The sequence below is a fragment of the Platichthys flesus genome, chromosome 6, assembly GCF_949316205.1.
Source record: "Platichthys flesus chromosome 6, fPlaFle2.1, whole genome shotgun sequence".
NCBI lineage: Eukaryota > Metazoa > Chordata > Actinopteri > Pleuronectiformes > Pleuronectidae > Platichthys > Platichthys flesus.
Genome location: NC_084950.1, coordinates 23,041,704 through 23,063,651, shown reverse-complemented (window position 1 = coordinate 23,063,651; position 21,948 = coordinate 23,041,704). Strand labels below are relative to the sequence as shown.

At 41.6% G+C, this 21,948-nt stretch overlaps 1 protein-coding gene across 1 annotated transcript in view; it reads left to right on the top strand.

Moving 5' to 3' along the window:
- Window positions 1-13,693, top strand: part of LOC133955095 (metabotropic glutamate receptor 8-like) — a 47,676-nt gene extending 33,983 nt beyond the window's left edge. Inside the window, exons 8-9 of the mRNA XM_062389757.1 lie at window positions 9,235-9,481; window positions 11,918-13,693. Coding sequence (XP_062245741.1) covers window positions 9,235-9,481; window positions 11,918-11,967 — 297 coding nt within the window. The 3' untranslated portion in view covers window positions 11,968-13,693. The remainder of the gene's footprint in view (window positions 1-9,234; window positions 9,482-11,917) is intronic.
- Window positions 13,694-21,948: the final 8,255 nt, after the last annotated feature.

Genomic DNA, 21,948 nt, shown 5'->3' with positions numbered 1-21,948 from the left:
AAATCTGCAGTGAAAAGAGCCCAGGGATGAATGGCCCTGAACTAACCAGCTGATATTTTCGGTCATGATGTGGATTTGGAGCAATACTCTCACTGGTTTACATTATTTACAGTATCAGCAGCAGTCAGATGTGTGCCGGCTGTGGCTGGGGTGAACTGAGATAGAGAGAAGGAGAGAGGGAAGCTGATAAATGAATAAGAAGCCTATCCGAGGGGCTGGGCTTTGAACGCAGCACCGGCTGCCTGAGGAGGCGTTTACATTCACAGGCAGGTAAACAGAGAGAAGTCGAGGCCGCTGGGAGAGAGTCACGCTGCCTCCTTACTTAATGAACCAGGCTTTGATATCCCAGAGAAGATTAACATGGAGCCTCCACCCATGGCAGCTCCCTGCGGGAATCCAGATCCCCTGACCTCAACTGATGAGCTACTTTATCATATTAATACGCCAGCAGTGATATTATTAGTGTTGTTAACCGAGCCTACAGCCACTTCACACCTTCAGGGTTTATCTAGTATAAAAATCACACACTCCTCTCTGATGCATGTATTTTACAGCTCCAGATGCAACAAATCCATATTTTACAAAACAAACAAGAGAAATGTAAAGACCACAGAGATGTCAACAAAGCAGCTTTGTAATTGTAAGATGAGGCGAGGCTATGGCAGCTTCCCACTGCCTTCACTCATCTATGTGTTTGTGTGCACCTACATGTTGGATTGTTCCTTTAAGATGATTCTCATGGTGAATGTTGACGTGGATCATATTGCTGACTCAGCATCTCATCTCTAAACTAAGCATCTTCAGACCCTCCTGATCACCTTTGCCCCTTTGGGAGGGAAAAAACAGAAGGTAACTCACAATTGCTTACTCTACTCTGGATTTGACAAATCTTTATTTTTGTAAGTAGTGATTATCACAGAATCAAACAATTTTAATTTCATATTTGTGTGCAATGTTTCTTACTGAATTAAATTTTCATCAGCACTATAGCATCTCCTTTTACGTTTAAATGTCTAAATATGGGATATTCTGCACACTCATGGAGGTCTCCATAGATAAGACAATACTATGTCACAATGTTTGTCAGTGACAAACAAGTCACACTGGATTATTTTCATGTACATCCCTCATAAGAATTGAAGACTAAAGAGCACAATACTGAGATATAATTGGTGTAATGTAGGAGATTAGATTTTATGAAAATCTTGAGGGTTATGACTTAAGAGTTCTTTTAAATGAAGCAATTAAGAATTTTCAAACATTGAAATATAATTAGTACTTCAGTAATTAGCATAGTATAATTACAGAATAATACGTTCTCTAGAAATGAAAATGTATTGATGAAGGGCTTTCTCTCTCTCCCTCTCTCCTTCTCTCTTTCTCTATGTATGTGTGTGTTCACAGATGGAGTGAGAAGAAAATTAAAATAATGATCTTCCAAATTGTGCAAAAAAATATAGAAATTCGTAATAATCATAATACTATTTTTAACTAGATATAGAAGTGCTAAAAACTATCATTTCACAGATCTCTTCTCTGAGAAACTCCACCTTGACACCCATACATTTTAGTGGGTTGAATTTTTTTTTTTTTTTTTTGGGGGGGGGGGGGGGGGGGGGTGAATCACCTAAAACATATTATTGCCTTTTCACTCCTGGCAATTTATTCTGCTTCTTAAATAGAAAACTGTGTGAGCAGCGATTAGCTATGCTCTGCTGCTTATCTGCTCCTGGAGCCTCAGACCTGTTGAGAGAAAGTCAATACCATCCACAGTGTTACTGGCTGCCAGAGCTGCCATTTAAGCAGCGTTATATTTTCATTTTACATTGGGGTAAAATTCGCTTTGAGCCAAATGACGAGAAGATATTACTGCGGGAGAGAAAGCGGGAGAAATAAGGAATGGGATGAATCCTAATATGTCAAAAAGGGAAACTTCTCTTATCGGAAATCTGACAGGAAATGTACATCCGAAAACCTCAGCCAATAACATCTCATCACCATCACATTATTACATTTGCTGATATTCTAAAGTGATTGTAACCTGGTGCTCAGTGACCTCGTGGCACATCTCAATGTTTACTCTGTGGCCTTGAGTAAATCCTCATTCAGAAGAAAATGTAAATACATCAATCCACAAAACAAAAAAATGTACAAAACCTGACACTGTAAACAGTTATGTAAAATAGTATAGTACATAATATAACACAAAAAGTTTAATATTATATCCAGGGGAATCACATCCATGAGTTCACGAATTTGCACGTACAGGTTGACAGGAGAGCAAAAGACGGTTAAGAAGAGAAAATGAGGAAGAGAGAGGTTCATGAAATGATATGGCTCTTTGAAAGTCGGCCCAGAACAGGGACCAGGTTGATTAGAAATATTCAGGTGTTCCACGGGAGCAAAAAGTTCCTCCAGCTAAAGGCAGCCCAGTAAGTCTACCTGCACACAGTGATTGTAGGGCTCCAAAAAGTTGTCCGTGGTACAGAGGTATATACAGAGTGGTGTATGCTTCTGTCTAAAAAGTGATTGTAGGTTTATTTAGTATTTATATATAGGGTCTTGTCTTTGAGAGCAGGTAAGATGGAGCTTGGGTTAAGAAAGGCAGAAAGGTGCAGTTTCAGTGTAGGGAGAGATACGCCTCATGCAGAGTTCTAGATCTACCTGACCATCAAACAAACAAGGAGCTGAAGTCTGTGTCTTTATTAGTTGCACTCATCCTTAAGGGCACGCACACAGCTGGCGTCCTGACACACGTCATCACAGGTTGATGGGTCAACTCATGCTGATGCTTGCAACTCTCCAGGGAAGCAGCACACCCGAGCTGCATGACTGCTACCACCTACCCTCTGTATGTTCAGTACAAACAGTATACAGGGCGAGGCTTAAATTGGCCGTAGACTCAATAGCTTATTTTCTACTGATCAAAGAACCCACTGTCACCCATTCATATTTGGCTTTTGTCTGTAGTGCGAATGTATTCAATCTGCGATGGTTTCGTGCTTGACACAAGCGTATTGCGCCAGGAAACACACTGAAAAAGGAATTTAAACGATATTGATGACATATTTTATATGATATAAGTTATCAAATATGCATCCCATACTTTGTATTCCCCTTCTGTTGTCTTGGAGTTTTCATTTTACCAGTGACATTATTAAATGTCCCCCTCTGCCCATCCACTACAGCTACACAAGCAGTCATATAGATAAAAAGAGAGAGGGTTGGGGGGGGGGGGCTACGTATTCTCCTACGTAATTTACAACATGGATGACATTAAATTAATAATTGAAGTGGAGAAGTACAGTGAGTTGTATGATCCTCAGCACATGTTGTATAAAGACTAATGTTGGGACACTGTTGCTTAATGTTGGAGCAAAAGGAAGTATATGCTTGTATACTGCTGGGTCAACAGGTCTCCCAAAAGTGCAGTGCGTTTTCCACTTTTCCAAAATTATACCGTACAAATGACACATAGCTGGTGGTATATTTGTTAAACATACACCCTCAGTATCAATCCTGTGTAATCAAATTTACACCGTTAACAGTAGGCTACAGGGCCCATGGAGGCCCCTATTCTCTCACTCCCACAGTGCCATTACCACTTTGTAAGGAACAATGTGCTAACCTAAAAACTCACTCCAACTCATAGAAAAAATGTATAAATGCCGTTTTTACGGTAGGCTGAAAACAGCAAAAGTATGTGATATTATTAGCGCTCCTTGGTGTGATATTATCAGCGTCCGGTGTGAACCCGGCGTAAGGGATAGATATACAGTATGCCATCAGGCCGATATCAATGAACCAATATTGCTGTACGAAACCTAAAAGATGCAATCACCATTTTTTGTCGTTGTGCTCAGCAGAGTCACCAAAATCCCCAAACTCTCTTGTTCTGTAACCTAACACGGGAAACAGTTGATTCTAAAAAAAATATCATCAGTGAGAGCTGCGAGGACGTTCCAGGATTCGTGGGAGCTGTTGCCTAATGTTGCCTGAGTTTCTTCGAGGAGTGTTTCTTCCCTTTATGTAAACACAGTGGATTTCATTTTAAGTAGAGCCATTCGTTAACACTAACATGGCCTGTAAGTTTGAAGACAGTCAAGAATAACATCTTCGTGTAAGAAAAGTACATCTGCACTAATTGACTTTGTAAATTTGAGTGATTCCAGAGCTGAACAGGGAATATGGTGTTTAGTGTTTTCCTCTGATGTCTTTTTTCTCTGAGGTACTCCCGTCTAAGGCACTTCACTTCACTTTAGGCGTCACCCAACAGATAAGAGACGAGTGACTTGAAGTGCAGGAACATCCCGATTCTTTGCCTTATATCGCCAACATCAATATAAAAGGGAGGAAAGTTGTTTCTGCTCCAGGTTACGTGGGTCCTTCTGTTGTAGGGACAGGGCCTAGTTTAAGAAAGTGGATAAACTATGTAGACATGGTGAGTCATGTGGCCTGATCGCAGCTGCAGACGATAGCAGCAGATGGAGAACCTGTGGGCTGCAGTGCCCAACATTTGTGAATCTCCCAAAGTGTCAGTTCCATTATCAGTTTAAATCCGCATTCTGCAGTCAGTCTCTGTGATAGCAGTGGCTTGATGAATAACTTCCAAACTGACGGAAAATGAGATAATTATGCTGAATATCCGTGTGTTTTATGATCCTATCAGCTACATCCACCTGGGTCTCCTCTGTCCTGCTGCTTGCTGACGACATTCGGATTAAATATCTTCTGCTCCACTTTCACCCGGACCTCAGCTGCTCTCAGATCCGACTTTCACAGTCCTGCGATCTAAACCAGTTCTGCTTAGATCATGCAGGGGGTGGCATCCAGGTCACAGACACACAGAGCCGTGCAGTCACAGGATTCAGCCGCCATTAACCCCCTCAACCTCCCTCTTCACCTTAAACTTCCCAGCTAAGGAGATTTAAAGTTGAATGATTTTGAATGAATTGAGTTTTTTAGCTGCACTTTTTGTCTGCATCATTATAGAAATAAATCCCAGAACTTATCCAAAAATAACCCATAATCCACCTCTCTGCTCTTCATGTGTGCTCGCCTTGTTCCAAACAATCTTTCTGATTTGGAAGTGGTTATTAATGAGTCAGTACTGGTGTTGCCATGACGTCCTCCAACATGTCAGGATATGTCAACAAATGTCTACATTGATTGGTCTAAATCCGGACTCCATACTATATAATTATTCCATACAGGTTGGTTCCCGAAAACATGCGTCACACACAGAAACAAGTGCTAACACTGTAATTACTTGTCAACCAATGAGACCACATGGGAAACATTGCATCTGCTTGGTAATTATTTTATGCACTTTAACACTTTTAACAGCTGGGTTTGATGGGAAAGTCAGTAGATCTGCATATATTTGCTCATTATTATCATTCCAGATGCTTAACTTTCTCAATATTTTGCCAGCATTGTTGAAACTTGTGACACGTGGTCATGTGTCTTTGTCTGGTAGTGATAGGGCCAGAAAGCTCACTAAACAGTGTGCTGGCAGATAGGCTGTGTACTGAGTTGAACATCTTTTTCTACTTCCACAGATGAATTGCAAATGATCAGTAGTAAAGCAAATTCATTCTATGAATAACACTCACTGGACAATCTCTATTGCAAATAAAGCAGGTAGGATGAACACAAAGTTTTCAAACTTGATAGAATGTTCTTAAAAAGCTCTGCACACAAACAATAAATAGTGACAGTATAATGTAGAACTGTTTGAGGAGGACTCACTAATGACATGGACAAAATTCTGTAGTAGCTCCGGAGTAATAACGCCATTACCATTACAAACAGGCAGGTTTAGAATTGGCACTGCACCAGTTAATGGGTCAGATCAGGTTTAGAAATTTCCTCTACACAGTGCAGGTGAGAGCCATCAGAAATGTCTTTATTGTGGCTGAAAGTCATGCCCCGAGATGTTTTCTACTCCAACAAGTGAAAAAAATCGTAAAACCTAGTGAAGGAAAAGGTGATCATTATGGTCTCCAGATATACATGAGTGAGACAAGGATATATAGGATTAACACATTCCAGCACTACCTAACATTTCTCCTTGAACTGCATTGTTAGAATTGTCGTCTGACTTTCACATCGCTTATTTTATCGGACTTTGTGAGAACAGCTTGTGTCGGAGAGGCCACATAAATCACTTCCACGCGTGTTTTTTCTCTCAGGCCCACAAATGACTTTATGCTTCACTGTCTGTCATACATTTTCTTAATGATTCCTTGATGCGTTGCTGGAATCACCGTCGTCGTTGTTTTGGGCTGCTGGGTGTGGGGACTCACCATCTGTCAGAAGATCTCCTTCCTTCCTCTGGGCCCTGGTGGCAGTGCCTTGTGGAGGATTCCCCGCTGTCATTTTGACTCACAGTCAGAGGGCCATTAACCCAGGCTTCAACTTACATGAAAGGGTTGCCATGGCGACGCAGGAGATTGCGGCTGTGGTGGTGGTAGTCGGTCCTGTGTGTTGGGAGCATGAGCACAGGTGTGTTGTGACAGATGCTGCGGGGCGGGGAGAGGAAGCAGAGGTTTGTGCTCCCCGGCTGAGCGCTGCATGGTGCCTATATGTGTGTGTCGGTGTGTTTGTGTGGTTGAATGAGCTTGAGTCTCTTTTCTCGCTCTTTGATAAATAAATGAGTCAATGTTTCTTCCTCCTGCAGCAGACGGTCGGTTTTCACAATAAAGCCAGTTTTATCAGCATCAACAGCGACAACAAGATAATAAACAAACACTGGGATTTTTCCTGTTTCCTGTCACAACTGATGGTGCTTTTACCCACAGTGTCCACTGCGGCTGCCTCTGGTCTCAGCTGTGTCGCAGCTAGTGGAGACAATCCACTGCTTCTGTCTGGTGATAGTGGATGTTGATTGGCTTTGAGCAGCTCTTTTCTCTGCACCACAATCTTCACTCCCCAGGTCTATATTTACTGCAGCAGGTCAAATCTCTGTCACCTGCAGTTTGTCTTAAAGTGGGACTTCACCCCTAACTTTAGAAATGGTTCTCCCCTGGAAATTCAAAGAACTTAGAACGCAGTGCTGGAAGGCGGGCCTAAGAAGTGTCAGAAATCCCCATCAATGACAACGTAAACACACACACAACATACCAATTAGCTTGCTAAAGCTAAGTTATTTTTGGTTATTTAGCTATGTGCAATGAGCCCAGTAGCAACACAGACAAAATATAGTATGACTAGAGGGTTCTCACCTCCAAAGGTTCCAGACAACCAAGACCATGGTCGTATGACCGTTTGAACCGCTGACATAGGCAACTGTTTCTTGCAGCAGTTCAAACGGTGCAGGTATAAGAGAGAAAGCCAAGAGGCAGAAGAGGATGGGGGATTGTCCGCATGTTGTGTTTTCGGGGTTTAGTTGCATTATAGATTTGATAATGAAGAAGCATTTCCAGATTCCCACTCATGGTGGCCGGCTTCCGTTGTTTAAATGGATTGTTTTGTATTTATATACGGCTTTTCTTGTCTTGATAACCACTCTAAGCTCTTTACAATACAGTTTTACATTCACCCATTCACACACACATTCATACAGTGCATCTATTCGCAGCACTTTTGTTGTTCGATGAGCGGCAATTATGGGTTCATTATCTTGCCCATCAACACTTCGGCATGCAGATGGGGAAGACTAGGGATCGAACTACTGACTTTCAGGTTGGAGGACGTTAGAGGGTGTTAACCTTTGTATTCACAACCTTTGTATAAGAAGGCAGGAGTTACAAAATACGCACCAACCGTAAACAGTTAAATCTCAACACTCACACAATTGTGTGATATCACCAGAGCCAATCAGAAGTTGGCCAATCAGAAGAAAGTGGGCTGTTCAGGGGGCTATTTACACTGTGAATTATGCAAAGCCACTCGACTGGAGTCCCGGAATAAAAATTTAGAACTGGAAATGAGCAGAGCAGGTCTCCTTATCAGGAGCTAATGATCATCCAGCTGCTCCCGTGATGTTGCTGAACAGTTAGTCCACTGCTGGAAACATGTGATTCACAGCTCACCGTTAACAAGGTGGGAGGAGGAAGCACTGTGCCTCTTAGTTTCTTCACTATTATCACCTAATTCACTCCAAACATGTGGGACACTTTGCCACAGCAGAGGAGACCCGAGGCCTAAATTCACCTGTCACTCGAAGAACAAGACTGTCAGTGAAAGCAGCTTCTGTATTCTTCTTCTGTCACTGATTGATTACAGTGAACTGAGCCGAGTCAGACATCTGACCATCACGTTTAACTGCCTGTTCTGAGACATGGTTACATTGGTAAAATACTGCCGATGACTCAGTAAGGTCGATGACTGAAATGCTTAACAATTGTTTGAGCAAACAAATATAGATAGTTTTGGGTTTGTTTGTGAAAGTAAAAAAGAAACAAAAGTGTGTATTTTTAGGAAATATTTTAATCACTATTAATTTATGAGAAGCCAAGTAAGTGTGAGGTGTTTAGACACAGACTCAACTTGCAAACTTTCTCCAGTGTTAAATGTTTAGTGTGTAGGATTTGGGTGAAAGGGATCTATCATACATTTTTTTATATAAAATAATCCCAGTGATCATTTCACTAGGGTGTTTCATCAAAATCGTACCAATTGTTGTTTTCTTTACCTTAAAATGGACACTTTTATTTAAATACTTTCTATTTACATATGGAGTGGGTCCTCTCTACGGAGGCTGTCATGTTTTTTACAGTAGCCCAGGCTGGACAAACTAAAGAGCTTTTCAGTTTTTATGACAACTGAAGGAAACCACAGATTATTTCTTGTTTGGAAGGGGAGGGTGAGGAGAGGGGCATTCAGCTGTAACATGCAAGTTACCCCCAGTGACTCTGGCTGGGCTTGGTAAATTTCTTGATTTCAAGACACAAGTGAGTAATTCAAGTAATTTTGATAGAACACACACACACACACACACACACAAATACACTTACATTTTGAGTTATTAGTTTAAGTTAACAAAGGTCCCAAATAAGGGAAGACATTAGTGAACAATCAAACAAAATTAAAGTTTGATTTAATTTCATCTATCAAGTGTGTTTATTCATAAAGTTGAAGTGAAAACATGAAAACCAACAAAACTGGAGTTGAATGGTTGTTTTCAGTGACGGTCCATGGAGGATCACTGAGAACCTCTACACATTGTCTGGTGTGATGACATGATCGTTGTCTATGCCCTAACGTCTCCCTGTCTTGTTGACTCCTCAGATGTACATCCAGACGGCCACGCTGACCATCTCCCTCAGCCTCAGCGCCTCCGTCTCTCTGGGCATGCTCTACATGCCGAAGGTCTACATCATCGTCCTACACCCTGAGCAGAACGTCCCGAAACGCAAGCGCAGCTTTAAGTCCATCGTCACCGCCGCCACCATGACCAGCAAGCTGTCACATCTGGCAGCTGAGCGGCCTAACGGCGAGGTGAAGACGGAGCTGTGTGAGGGCGTGGAGGCCAGCGGTGAGTGGAGGAGGGGTTTATTATGATGTCACAGGTGAAACCTCAGTGTTTCAAGGACTGTAATCACATAATATGATTGGTTGAATGCTGGCGTTATGGTTTAATGGATGCCACATTAATATCCCATTGACATTGTTGCGGGCAGCTGAGTTAGTGTGCTGTGTGGGAGAGATTTTAGGCCAAGGTCTGCTCATTATCTGCTGTTGGTGTTCTACTTTGTGTGTGTGTGAATTGAAACAGGGAGCTGGGATGTGTGGTACAAAGTGTTGACTGTTCTACAGAGTGTAATAAAGAGGTCTAAGGAATGTATGTGGTGTATGTCAATAAATGTATGTGTAATGTATGTGATATATGTCAATAACATGTATCGTTCCTCATATCAATAGACAAGGATAGTCGTTGATATCATATCAAATCTAATATCAGTGTTTATTCAATATTTAGTGTTTGCCCTTTAACTAACATCATGAACCGATCATGGCTCAACATAAGAGAAGCATCCATGAGTTAGTCATGGGGTTGTTCTATCTTCAAACATGTCTGTACCCTTGACTGTATATAAAGATGGATACGACAGACCCCAAAAGTAAAGCCAAAGCTCTTTGATCACCCCCTGTTTGCCAGCTACAATATAGTTCATAAACCCTGCTCATCTATGTTGGCAAATAGGATGATGACCAAACTAAAAAGTCACAAAGATGATTTTCTCAAAGATGGTTTCCGTCATTGAAGGTAGTTCTTATTACACTGACGTAAGTTCAATTGACACTTATTCCAGAGATGTTACGATTGACAGCTGAGACTGACTTGAGTGGTGAAGCGTGTGTCATTGCTCCATCACCCACGATCGGAGGAAGTGGTGACATGTCATCCATGGCCTGTACACAGCAGAGGTAACATCTTAAGAAGAGAGCATTGGTGATGTTTATGGATTTGTGTGAAACCGAGTTTGTATAATGCAGTTGTTGGTAGTTTTTTTTCAGCTGTGTCAAAGTTTTGTCTTAGAACATGTGCATCAAACGTGAAACCTGATGAAAGAAGTGCTGAATGAGAGATCACATTGCTTTACACAAGCTCAGGGCAACAAAGGCCAGTCTGACCCTGACGTCATGACTGTGTCTCTCTGAGACAACTGAATAATTAGAATGGGCATCCACATACCTTTGGCTGTACAGATCTTTCTATATTTGACCCTAGAGAACTGTAGGTTGAACCAACTGTGGCACTGCTTCCTTCATAATTACATTAGAAGCATTTACAGTGAAATAGCTACAGTACAAAGCCAAGCGTCAGTTTCTCTGTGAAGTCTGTGGATATCTAATGGAGCTGAAGAGTGGAGCTTCTCGGCAATAATGAGGATTTAACAGGAACTCGACATTTAGACGTCACCTGAGACCTGATGTGATGAAGCCAAACTGTTTACGGCTCAGAATAACACTTCAAAGCTGCTTCTCTGTCTGTCAGCAGAAAAGTGGGAGACGTTGGATTGTTTACTCGTCAGAGATGTGCTGACTGAGGTGATGTGTTTATCTAACAAGCAGCAGCCCTCACAGCAGCGTTACTTTCTCAGCCCTACACAGGGCTGAACTTCCTCTTTTATCTCGCACAGTGTACGCTTTGAGGGAGATTCACTTTTGATAAAGTACACGAGGTGAAAACGCATTAGAGGATTATTTGATACATAATAACTGCTGAATACATTACATTTGTATTTGAGATGTGAGAGTAGTCATAGACCCCAGAGGATTTTTTATTAGCTCCCCTGCTTCATTAGCATATGTGTGACAGTGCCGATCCCATGGATATAGTCCTCCTCTCCACTTTTCCAAAGGAGAATTATAAATATTTGTGCCCGTTTACGAAACATAATGCAACGTTTTTTTGTGTTAGTAAACACAGCATAAGAATGGCTCAAATGACGGAATTAAAACTATGCAGGTCATAGGACACTAATAGGACTTCAGCCCACTTTACTTCCTGAGCTACAGACAATCATCTGGCTGGATGTCAGTGAAGGTGGCAGACTAAGTAGCAGGCAGGTTGTTAATTCAGTATCCAGTTCAGAGTACAACAGGGTGTAATTGTGGATCACCCAATCAATGTCTTATGGGGCCCCCGTCGTGGCTGTTGGAAGGTGAGGCTTGGGGTCACTGGCCAGTTTAAGGGATTGCCATCTTTGGGGACCACGCTTCCTTTTAGGAGCTCCGACCCCTGGATACCTTTGAGCAGGTGCATGTAGAATCAAGAACAAAGTACAAGGAGATCTGGTGGTCAGGTGGAGTGTGACTGGAATCCTGACAAACTGTAGTTGCCTGGTCAATCAGCTCCTCCTGTGAACAGTCAGACTTCAATTTTCCATTCACTGACACTTGACAATTTGTAGTGTCAATCAGTGTTTCCCTTAACCAACCTGCTGCTTTCTTTTTCCCTCCTCAGTGCCTCCGACAAAAACCACCTACGTCAGCTACACCAACCACGCCATGTGAGGGAACGATACCCTGGATAAAAGGACCTCCTTCACAGGGAGTTTTCTGTCAGACAGAGGAGATGTCACCAGAGCCAGGACAGGGATGCTCTGCATAATGTGAAGCAACAGAGCAGCTGACAAATTGGACCAACACTTGTGTGGTGTCTTTGTGTTTACAGACCGGCTTGTAAGGCTTGTAAGGACGCGTGGAAGCTATAGGATGGTAACCTGGAAAAAGAAGTCCTCAAAAAGAAATACTAAAAAAGAAATTATGGAGACCAACCATACTTGTTGTTATTCTAATTGTACGTAAACAAAATTGTGGTTGTGAAAACTTCTGATTCTTGTCTCATGTCGTGCGTCCGTCGACCTGCATTTTGAGATGAGTCCGTCGGTGTTCTCGGGTAACTGAACCGTTGCTTTTGGTTGTGAAATGTCTAAATGCCATGGTTGAACTGAAGCATGCTACTTTTTATACAAATGATTTATTTATAATAAAAGAATGTTTCTGTAGTCTGTGTCGTCTTTGGGTCTGTTTGGTCAGTTTACATCTGAGCTGAAACATAAAAACTGTATGTGAGAATGCAAAAGTGCGAGTGAGTTTCCCGTTTCCACCCCATCATAAAACTCTGGAAAAATATCTGGCCCGGTGTCAATGGGCGTTAAACGAAGACATGTGATCACCACAACAGAATTCAAACATTGCGCCCTGCGTTACCCCTCACCCGAATCATATGGAGATATATGTGTTTTGAATATGTCTGAGCGGAGAATCTCCTGCTGCGATGCTCATTTGTGAAAGTCTCTATTGGGCCGACATTCTCCAGAGTTCATGTCTGAAAACAGCTACGGTACTTCTGCTCCAGAAATGCTACTGTTCTTTCTGTGTGAGTCTCTTGACGCTTGTGTGGTCAACACTCTTATCATATCCACAAACTGTGGCAGTCTAGCACATACACCAGCATTGTTGCTGGGTGGTGGATAGTTTGAGGCTTTATAGTTAAATTCGACAAAGATTCTAGACTATATCCAAGTTGTTTTTACAGTAAGAGGCTTTGAAAGTAGCTGATGCAGAAAATGTGATAAGAGACCGGACCTACAGTATATATTCAAAAGATGAAAGGAAACTATACCCAACACTATACGTCCCAGTATGGTGAAAGCTGCAGAGCAGGAAATGAACAGAAACTCCATCTGCGCTAGATTTGACCTTTCACATCATGCAAACCTGGGTCTGGCAGGAAACTCAGCACAGTGTGCGCCTCATTACAGACTTTTAAAAACCCAGCTGATGTGATCGATACGTGCAGTGGAACAGGAGAGGCCGGATCAATACGAGCTGCCAGGGTGAACTCCTCATGCATGTAATGAATATTTCTGTGTCTCCTGGAAGAGAAGTAGAGCAGGACAGGTACAGTCTGTGATGAAGCCTGCGGGCTTCCTGCTTTCATTTCCCTAGGCGCTGCTCTCATTTCTGCCGTTTGCAGTCAGCTGAAAGAAAAGAGGCTTTGTCTCTGCACTGCAATGAATACTGAAGATGAAACTGCTCATCTGAATTTCTACACAGGTTTGATTTTAGGTTCCGTCTAATCCAAAGTTCACTGTCCTCAGGCGCAGTTGCAAATTGGAATTTCCTGCTCCAATATGTCTGAACACTTTCTGGAAGGAACTCCAGGTGTCTCCCTGTTTTTTATTGTTCTGACAACTGTATTTATGAGCACACACTCTCATTAGGTGTGGAAAATTTATGAAAACTAAGAAACAATCATCACATATTTGAGACAGTGCCATAATGTTAATAAACTTTTAACCTCAAACCGTGTCTGCTGTTTTTACTCTTGTTTTGCAGGATTGTTTTCAGAGTTACTACATGTTGCAGCTTAATGTGTCATATATGGTTTAGTTTGTGTTCTCTCTCTCTCGTACTGCTATCATTATTTATATCAACACCTCGCCTCTCTTCCTCATTTTTCTCCACTCACCCCAATCAGTCAAGGCAGATGGCCCTCCTCAGTAATACCTCTGTACATTTAAGTTCCAAAACACTGTTTGTAACTTTGAGAGTGGAACATTGACCTTTTTCACGTCTTTATTTGAATTGAATATGGCTACAAAGGTGTTGGGACCTACTATTTGTGAACTATGGTTGGGCCTGTGTAGCCACAGCCTGCAACCACATGTTTCCTTTCTCCTGAAGACATAGGAGGGCTTCCAGAACTCTATCTCCCAGGGAGCTAAATCCTCACACCTAGGTGTTACAAACTTACAAACCAACTACAAACTTGGAACTAGGTTTCATGAGACTAAATCATTAAATTGCCTATCTTTTCCCATCTTTTAAAGGGTTGTGCCCCATGGTAGTTTTAATGTGAATTAAAGTTACTATTTAATATCTATATTAATAATTTGTATTATTAATTTTAGTCAAATTTATTGAAGACCCAAAGGCAGACCATTTAAAGGTGCCACGCTTAAGGAAGAATAACCTCAACAAAAGGGAACAAATAGATTCAGATGAATTATTAATTATAACTATTGATGTTTGTGTGATGAATCTACAATGCTACAGGCTAACCAGCAAAATATATAGACTGTTAGACAAGCCCTTTTTGCATCAATGACTAGAATCCTGAAAGATAATATATTTGATCCTGTAATGATCCATTCTGCCAGCTGAACACTTTGCTTTGGTTGTTATTTGTTGCTGACAAACAGGGACGTCGGGTGTCCAACAGTGAGGACACTCAGAGAAGACGACATGTTTCCAGCATTAAAGGAATGAATGTGTTGATCTAATTATTTCTGTTCACATTTCAGATGAAGTAAAATCTGATGACTATTCACTCTGTGGTCCCAAAGTGACCCATTAACTGCAGAACCACGTCTGTCCTACTTAGACACTGTCTTATCTCATGAAAGTTGTTAATATTCATATTTTGTTGACTCTGTTACACGTAACATCTATTGCCCCTCTGTCCGTCCTGGGAAAGGGATCTCAGAGGCTTCAACATCTTACTTTTCCCCACTCTATTCAATGGTTAATGGCAGAGGATGTTTTATTGCTCTGTGATTGTCTGTATGTGAAACACAAGATGGGGAGCCCAAACCAGATTAAAAAAAAAAACCTCAGTATGATTGTCAAAAAAGGTAGAGGGTTCAGATTTAGTTTGTTTAGTGAAGTGGAACTGATGTGGCGGTGACCTCTGAGGCCCACAGCTCAGAGACACAAGAGGTAATTATGTCTCAACAACAAAATTACAGATGGACAACAGAGAGAGGAAAAGAAAAGGATGCATCAGCAACTATTTTGTTACTGAAACATTGAAACAGCTTGCCATGAATATCTGTGGTACAGATCTAAGTCCTTGTGCTGTCAGTCTTTGGATGAAGTATTCATCCTGTTACATTCAGTTGTTATTAATCTGTTGGAGTCAAAGACTCCGGGTCTCAGTGTTGTTGAATGTAAATTCAATAGTGTGACAGAGCCGTTGACTAGAGTCAGACTTAACGGCCTTCACAAGAGAAGCCCATTCAAACAACCCTCTTCAGTCGCACCTTTCAAAAGCATTTAATGATTTTGTTTAAAACGTCTGAGCCCATTGAAGTGACATCTTTTTTCAAATTTATTTATGTTCCTGTCTACCCCGCAGATTTTCCCAGCACGCCAGTAAAATGATTGCAAATGTGTGATTAATTAAATGGAATAGCTACTAAACTGGCCACTTAAATCACTTCTAATAACAATCTTATAAATCATTTTGATGTTACACTGACTGGTTACAGTGAGAATGTTGCCTCTGTTATTTTCACTCACCCCACACCATAAAACAAATTATTAAAGAAAATAAAAAATGTTTCATGTTAGGCCTGCTACTCACAATGTTACTGTAGAAAATTGAATTAGATTCCAGAAATCTATTTTTAAGTAATTAGTAGGGGGTGCCCTCGCTCCCTCAGCAGCCTCACTTCCAGCGTCCTGGTTTGAAGTCAGAATTTAGCTGTGTCTCAAATCGGGGGCTGGATCCTTTGAATGGGGCTGCCTACCCGTACACAATCTAAACGTAGACTGCTCAGGCCACACCGAATGAGACGGTCTGGTCTACAGAGGCTTTCTTGGTGACACTAACTAGTCCAGGCCTATGGTCCAGGCCTAATTGCTGTTGCCTAGCAACAAGGCTGAGGTTTCCCCATGTTTTTGTTTTTTTAACATTTGTGATTGGTCATGCACAAGCATTACCGCGTCTTTATTGAAGCACAATGAATCCTGGGATATGTTGAGCCAGGGAGGTTCCAACAAGGAGTCCTCCTTTGCCTGGGACATGAGGACACACTTGTCAGCTGCATTTGATGGAGCATTGGAAATGGAACATCTAGTTTCACCAATGTGATTTATTCAGGCTTTATCAACAGGTGCCACACACATGCAGCTCACATGGCATGCGAGCCTCACACAAGCCTGCAACAGGTTTATTGCTCACTTTTGATATTGGAATGGTTGTGTGAATTTTTGATTCAGTTAGATAAACAATTGAAATGAAGATGTCTCATTTACCTCTTTGTCATATTTGTAACTACAACTACAACTGTTTAGAGGTAGGCCATGGAAAGACATTGGTTTCTGCATGTAGGAAATACTTATACAGAATTATTTATGTGTGGAGGAGGATGAAATATGCTGAGCGCCACATGAAGTCTACACTACACTGCTCAAAATTCTGTCTTTGAACGATTTCACAGATGGGCACCTTCATATTTCATGTTTGAACTATTTGCAAACTCTAGAGCTTTTTGTGTTTGGAATATTCGGACTGAACTTCAAGGAGTACCGGGGGGGATCAACGCCAGCCAGAATATGATTAACACCCTATGGTCAATGTGTCACAAAGTCTTAAATCCTTCCAATAACAATAATCAGCAATAATCAGGAGTAACGCTGTGTACTGTGAGTGTTGGGCTCTGACTGACGGAGATGTATTTGGAACAGAAATGCGACAGACCACTATGAATCTGTTCCCACAGAGGGAAAATCATCCGAGCGGCTTTGGCAAAGCACGCTGGTTTGAATTTATGAAGCCATTGCCAGGAAGTAATCAGCTCCGGAATGGGCACTGCCAAAATAATCACCAAAGGAAAATTTAATTTTGCCCACTGAGGCGTCCACTTTAAGAATTTACATTACAGTTCTGAAGAGGAGAAAAAAAGGCAGACTGCAGTTCTAATTAATTCAGACAACTCACGATAGAATTGTTTATCACAGCAGAAAAACATAGTTAGAGTTTGGCATCAAGGCTCCGACCTCATCACTTCCAACAGATTTGATTGCATACAGATTAAGGGGAGTGATGAGCAAATATCATAACCCCCCCCAAAGAGCCTGTACGTGAATGCTGGGGTGGGGACGCTGAAACAAAAAAAAGGCAATAGCAGTGATGCAAATGAAACGTGGTATTGACAGGCAAAAGGAGATATGATAAAGATTTTCCCTTTAATAGATCGCCAGATTAGGTACATTTCACTCAGACAACTCATGTTTGAAATGTTTATGACATGAGCAGAACATTTCGGTGATTAGGCTCCAACCCAATCCCTCCCCTCAGATGTAATTAAATAGACATAGTGGGGATTGATGAGCAGATATCTTAAACCCTCTGTAAACTGCTCAATGTCTGAGCGTGACATGACTGTAGATCTGTTAAGGCTACTTCCACAAAATCACGGTTACATTTAAAAAAGCATTGAGTCTGCTACGGATACACCTGCCGTCCACACTACACACCTGCCGTCCACACTACTCCAGAAATGTAGCACCACTAAAACATGACTGGTCCCTTTTTAGTTTAAAAACTCCAGTACTCATAGTCATTATGTCACCTTCTCTGATTTGTCAGGCCCCTATCATTTGACCCCCCCATCCACAGGGAAACCACCTGCATTAGCCTGAGCATCCAGAGTAAAACGCACCATGGATATCAATCATTACAAATTTAGCTGACCCTGTTGTCTTTGCTGTTGTGACAACTGTTCAGCATTTTTATATGATGCAACTGTTCACATGCGTAGGAGATGAGCTTATATATACAACGGTAGCCAAAAGGGCGAAGGCTTGGTCAGGTCTCAGAAAAAGGTACGATACACAAAAGGCTAACAAGTACTCGCTGGAAGTAGTAACAGAGTTGTCTATGAGTGAAACAAACAATCTAAACAAGAAGACACAAAAGGAGGTGACACACAGGTCAGACAAGGCACAGGTGTAGCACATTAGGGTGGGGCAAGTAATCACACAGGATGTGGGGTCTGAAAAGAGAAGAGACACAGGTTACCAAAATAAAACAGGAGACACGGAATGAAAATAAAATATATAATGTAAACATAACCTTAGTAGTCAGGCCAGATGTGACACTAACTACCTAAGACGGCAGCAAAGCATATAAAGAGTTAGCCATCTCAAGCAGCTACAGACCAGGATTTCATAGCTGCGCTGAAGTGAGACATCTTGTCTTGTGGCCTGATGCTTGTTGATGTGTATACCAAAGATTTCCAAACACGTGGTAGGGCCTCGGTACATTTTAATCATTGAAGATAAGACAGAAGGATTTTCATTGTAGAGTCCTCGGTTGAGTCAATGAATAGAACTTGGATGCCTAAGTCACTGAAAGTGAAGGGATGCTTCTTTCAAAAATTTCAAACACCTATATAAAACAAACCAGATAAATGCTAACGAGAAACACAAGATAAACTAGAAGGTACTGCGAAAGTGCATACCTCCACCAAGGTTGATTGGCCAGTACATCACCATATTGCATATTGAGATCAGCTACATTAACCATGTACCCAGAAATATTCTGTAAAAATGTTTAAACTGAGGCAACTAATCCATTCTCTGACGTAATTTGTATTCTAAAAATCCAGATCATTATCTGAATCCACATTTTTATAGATATTAAAAATGTTTATGCCTTTTTTTTTCTCACGCAGATCTCGCATTATTTCTTGAGAAATTCACAAAAAAACTACAGGTAGATATAATGGGTCCTTGTCTGACCCACACTGCATCTTTCACAAAGTTTTGTGCTATTCCACCCTTTCTGGTTTTTGCATAAGCCTGCAAACTAACAGACACACAGACAAACACGTAGGAAAACATAACCTACATTATAATAAAAGTACTCTGAATACTGAATACAATTTTTTCTTTCACCATCTTTTCCTTGTATTATTTTCTCATTGTAGTGATTGTCTTTATGTGCTTGTTGGGGCTTTTTGTATGTATGTACAAATTATAAGTCAAGAAACACACACACACAGATGAGGGTGACAGAGAGAGCTGTGTGCTCTCTGTATCTCCTCTGACTGATAACAATGACTCCAGCAGGTTCAGCTTCCGCCTCTCTGCATCTTATCTCCACTACTCCAGTCTGACACCGGCAGGAAATCCTGCACCATCAGCTTAATTGTCTCTTTGACAGACACACTGTAGGTTTTTCCTTATTACAAAGCACTTTCATGCAGCGGCTGTGGGTGGCCCCAGGGCCAATTACACTCTTAGAGTTTACATTGTTTAATGGAATCTACATGTCACAGCAGAGACGAGGAGGATACGAGGGACAGCAGATGAATTCAATTAGGCTTCAGTTGTGCTAAAACACCAGTTTATCAGTTTTATACCAAAGAACAGAAAAATGTTAAACAGTACATTTAATGTAGGTGACACTGACTGGAGGCTGAGGCATCAGTCTCTGTGTGACAACAGAGAGAAACTCTAACACTGTTTCCACACGAATCTGCCCCTCAGTCAACTTCACAATCACTTGAAATGAAATCTGTTAGCGGACGTACACTCAGTCTGTGTCCAGCTCCTCTCAAGAGCACTTCACCGCTCTCATTGTATTTAATTTGATGAATCAAAGCATTAATGGTTTCAGGGAATTTTATTCAACACATTGCATCTGCATAGGGTTGGTTATCCCGGAAAAGATAGCAGGAGCAACACCTTGAAAAAACACAGTCACTACATCCCAACCCCTCCCATCAGCCCTGACTCAAGGCTCAGCCCCCCAAAAACACATGAATGTGCATTGACTGACAACTGTTAGATGCTAACTTTCCCATGACTCGCATGCTAAATTCTGACAATCGTCTCAGCCTCATTGATCTTTGTCTCCCTGGCTGAAGTGTCCGGTCATTTGCAGTGAGACCACAGGCAGAATCGAGCAGGCAGGACAGTTAATGAAAGACAGGTACAGCAGCCAATCATTTAATTTGTGTTTATTACAGTCCTGCAAGGGCCACAGACACCGGCTTTTCTATTTTTTTTCCAAATAACTTTAACTTTAAAAAAATGAAATGATGGTGAACAGGATGTGAGGTTTGTTACCTTTCATAAAACGTGCATATAGACAACACAAATTACGAAAATGTCATCAATTAGACATCAGACGCAGAGCAAAAAGAAAACCCATCGCAAATACCCAGAAAAAGTATCAAGAGGGGGGTCAATCGGTATGGATTCAACAATCACAGATCAACTTCTGGTCTGTTACACCACTAATCACCATGGAGACAGTGATGCCCAATTGAGTTTATTCCACTCGGCAGATGTAGATTGTTTCAGGCAGGCAACTGTTGCTAGATCTGTCCTTTGTTGTATGAAGTCATACCTTTCCTACTTTCTCTGAAGGTTAAAACAGTTACTTCTGTTATTAGTGGAGGTCAAAGCTCTCTGGGAAACCCTGATGAGAATATGGAAACACATCATTTGAAAAAAAACAACAACAACATTGTAGTATCCTTATAAATTCGCCTTACACTGGGTCCACAGCAGTGAAGCAGCAACTGAAAACACAGACCCTCTGTGAAGTCGTCCAGACTGCTGATGAGAGCAGGAATCATCAGAGAGTCAAATCTGCTGCTCAGAATCCATCATCTCCAATGATCAATGTTCATTGTAACGCAAGTGCGATTGCTGCAAGCTTCAGAAGCTTTTGTTTTTCATTTCGCAACATTCCCGTCGCGTTGTCAGGTGATTTAACAACTCATCTGCTCTGATGGATTCTGACGCATGAAGAACTTTATTTTTATCCTGTGAGGCATCAATACTCAGCGTGTGTGTGTGTGTGTGTGTTTGTGCATGCGTGTGTGGGGTGGGGGGTGTTTTACAGCACCTCTCTCACTCTGTTAGGTTTTAATTGGCTGCAGTTCTGTCCCAGGTGGTCTCTCCGGGCTGCACTGACACGTTCAGTGGTCCTGGTTCAGAGGTCGGTCGACTCACAGGACAATGCTCACCCTGAAACCCCCACTCTGACGCCACTTGTTTTCACTGTGCTTTTGGTGGAGCATATGCCCCTATGCACACTATTTAGACAGTATTGGGTGTCATGTCAAAGTAAGGTCTGTCTGTAGCACAACCGCAGGACAGGTGTGTTGGGGTTATTAGACTTTCTTCTGATTTTAACCACTTTCAAATCCTAGTTAATAACTATGCATCAGTAGGCAACCAGCATCACCTTGCCTCACAGCCCATCCAGTTTTCACCATATTTTTTTTACATATTGTAACGACAGCCTAATACAGGGTTTCGACCGGACAGGAGAAACCAATTGTTTTCTGTGGCACTGACTAATCAGAATGAACTAATAATAACAATAATAATAATTAAAATAGGGGGCATCCTACTCAGCTCCAACTCTCTGACATGCTCAGTTTCAAAATACATCAAACATATTTTTGCTATTGCCCCGTGTCCACATGTTGATTTGTGGACATCCCATAACATCACTACTGAGCACCACATGACGATTTATATTTATTTCAAATGGATACAATCTCACTGCATAGAAGAGATGTGTGCAGCGCATTGATTCACTCAGCTCCTCCTGACTGCGCTTTAGCTCTCGCTTGCACCAACAAACACACATACACACATATGCACACACAAACACACACACACATACACCTTGACAACATACACATCTGTTTAGTCAGTCCGTCAGAAATGCTGGAC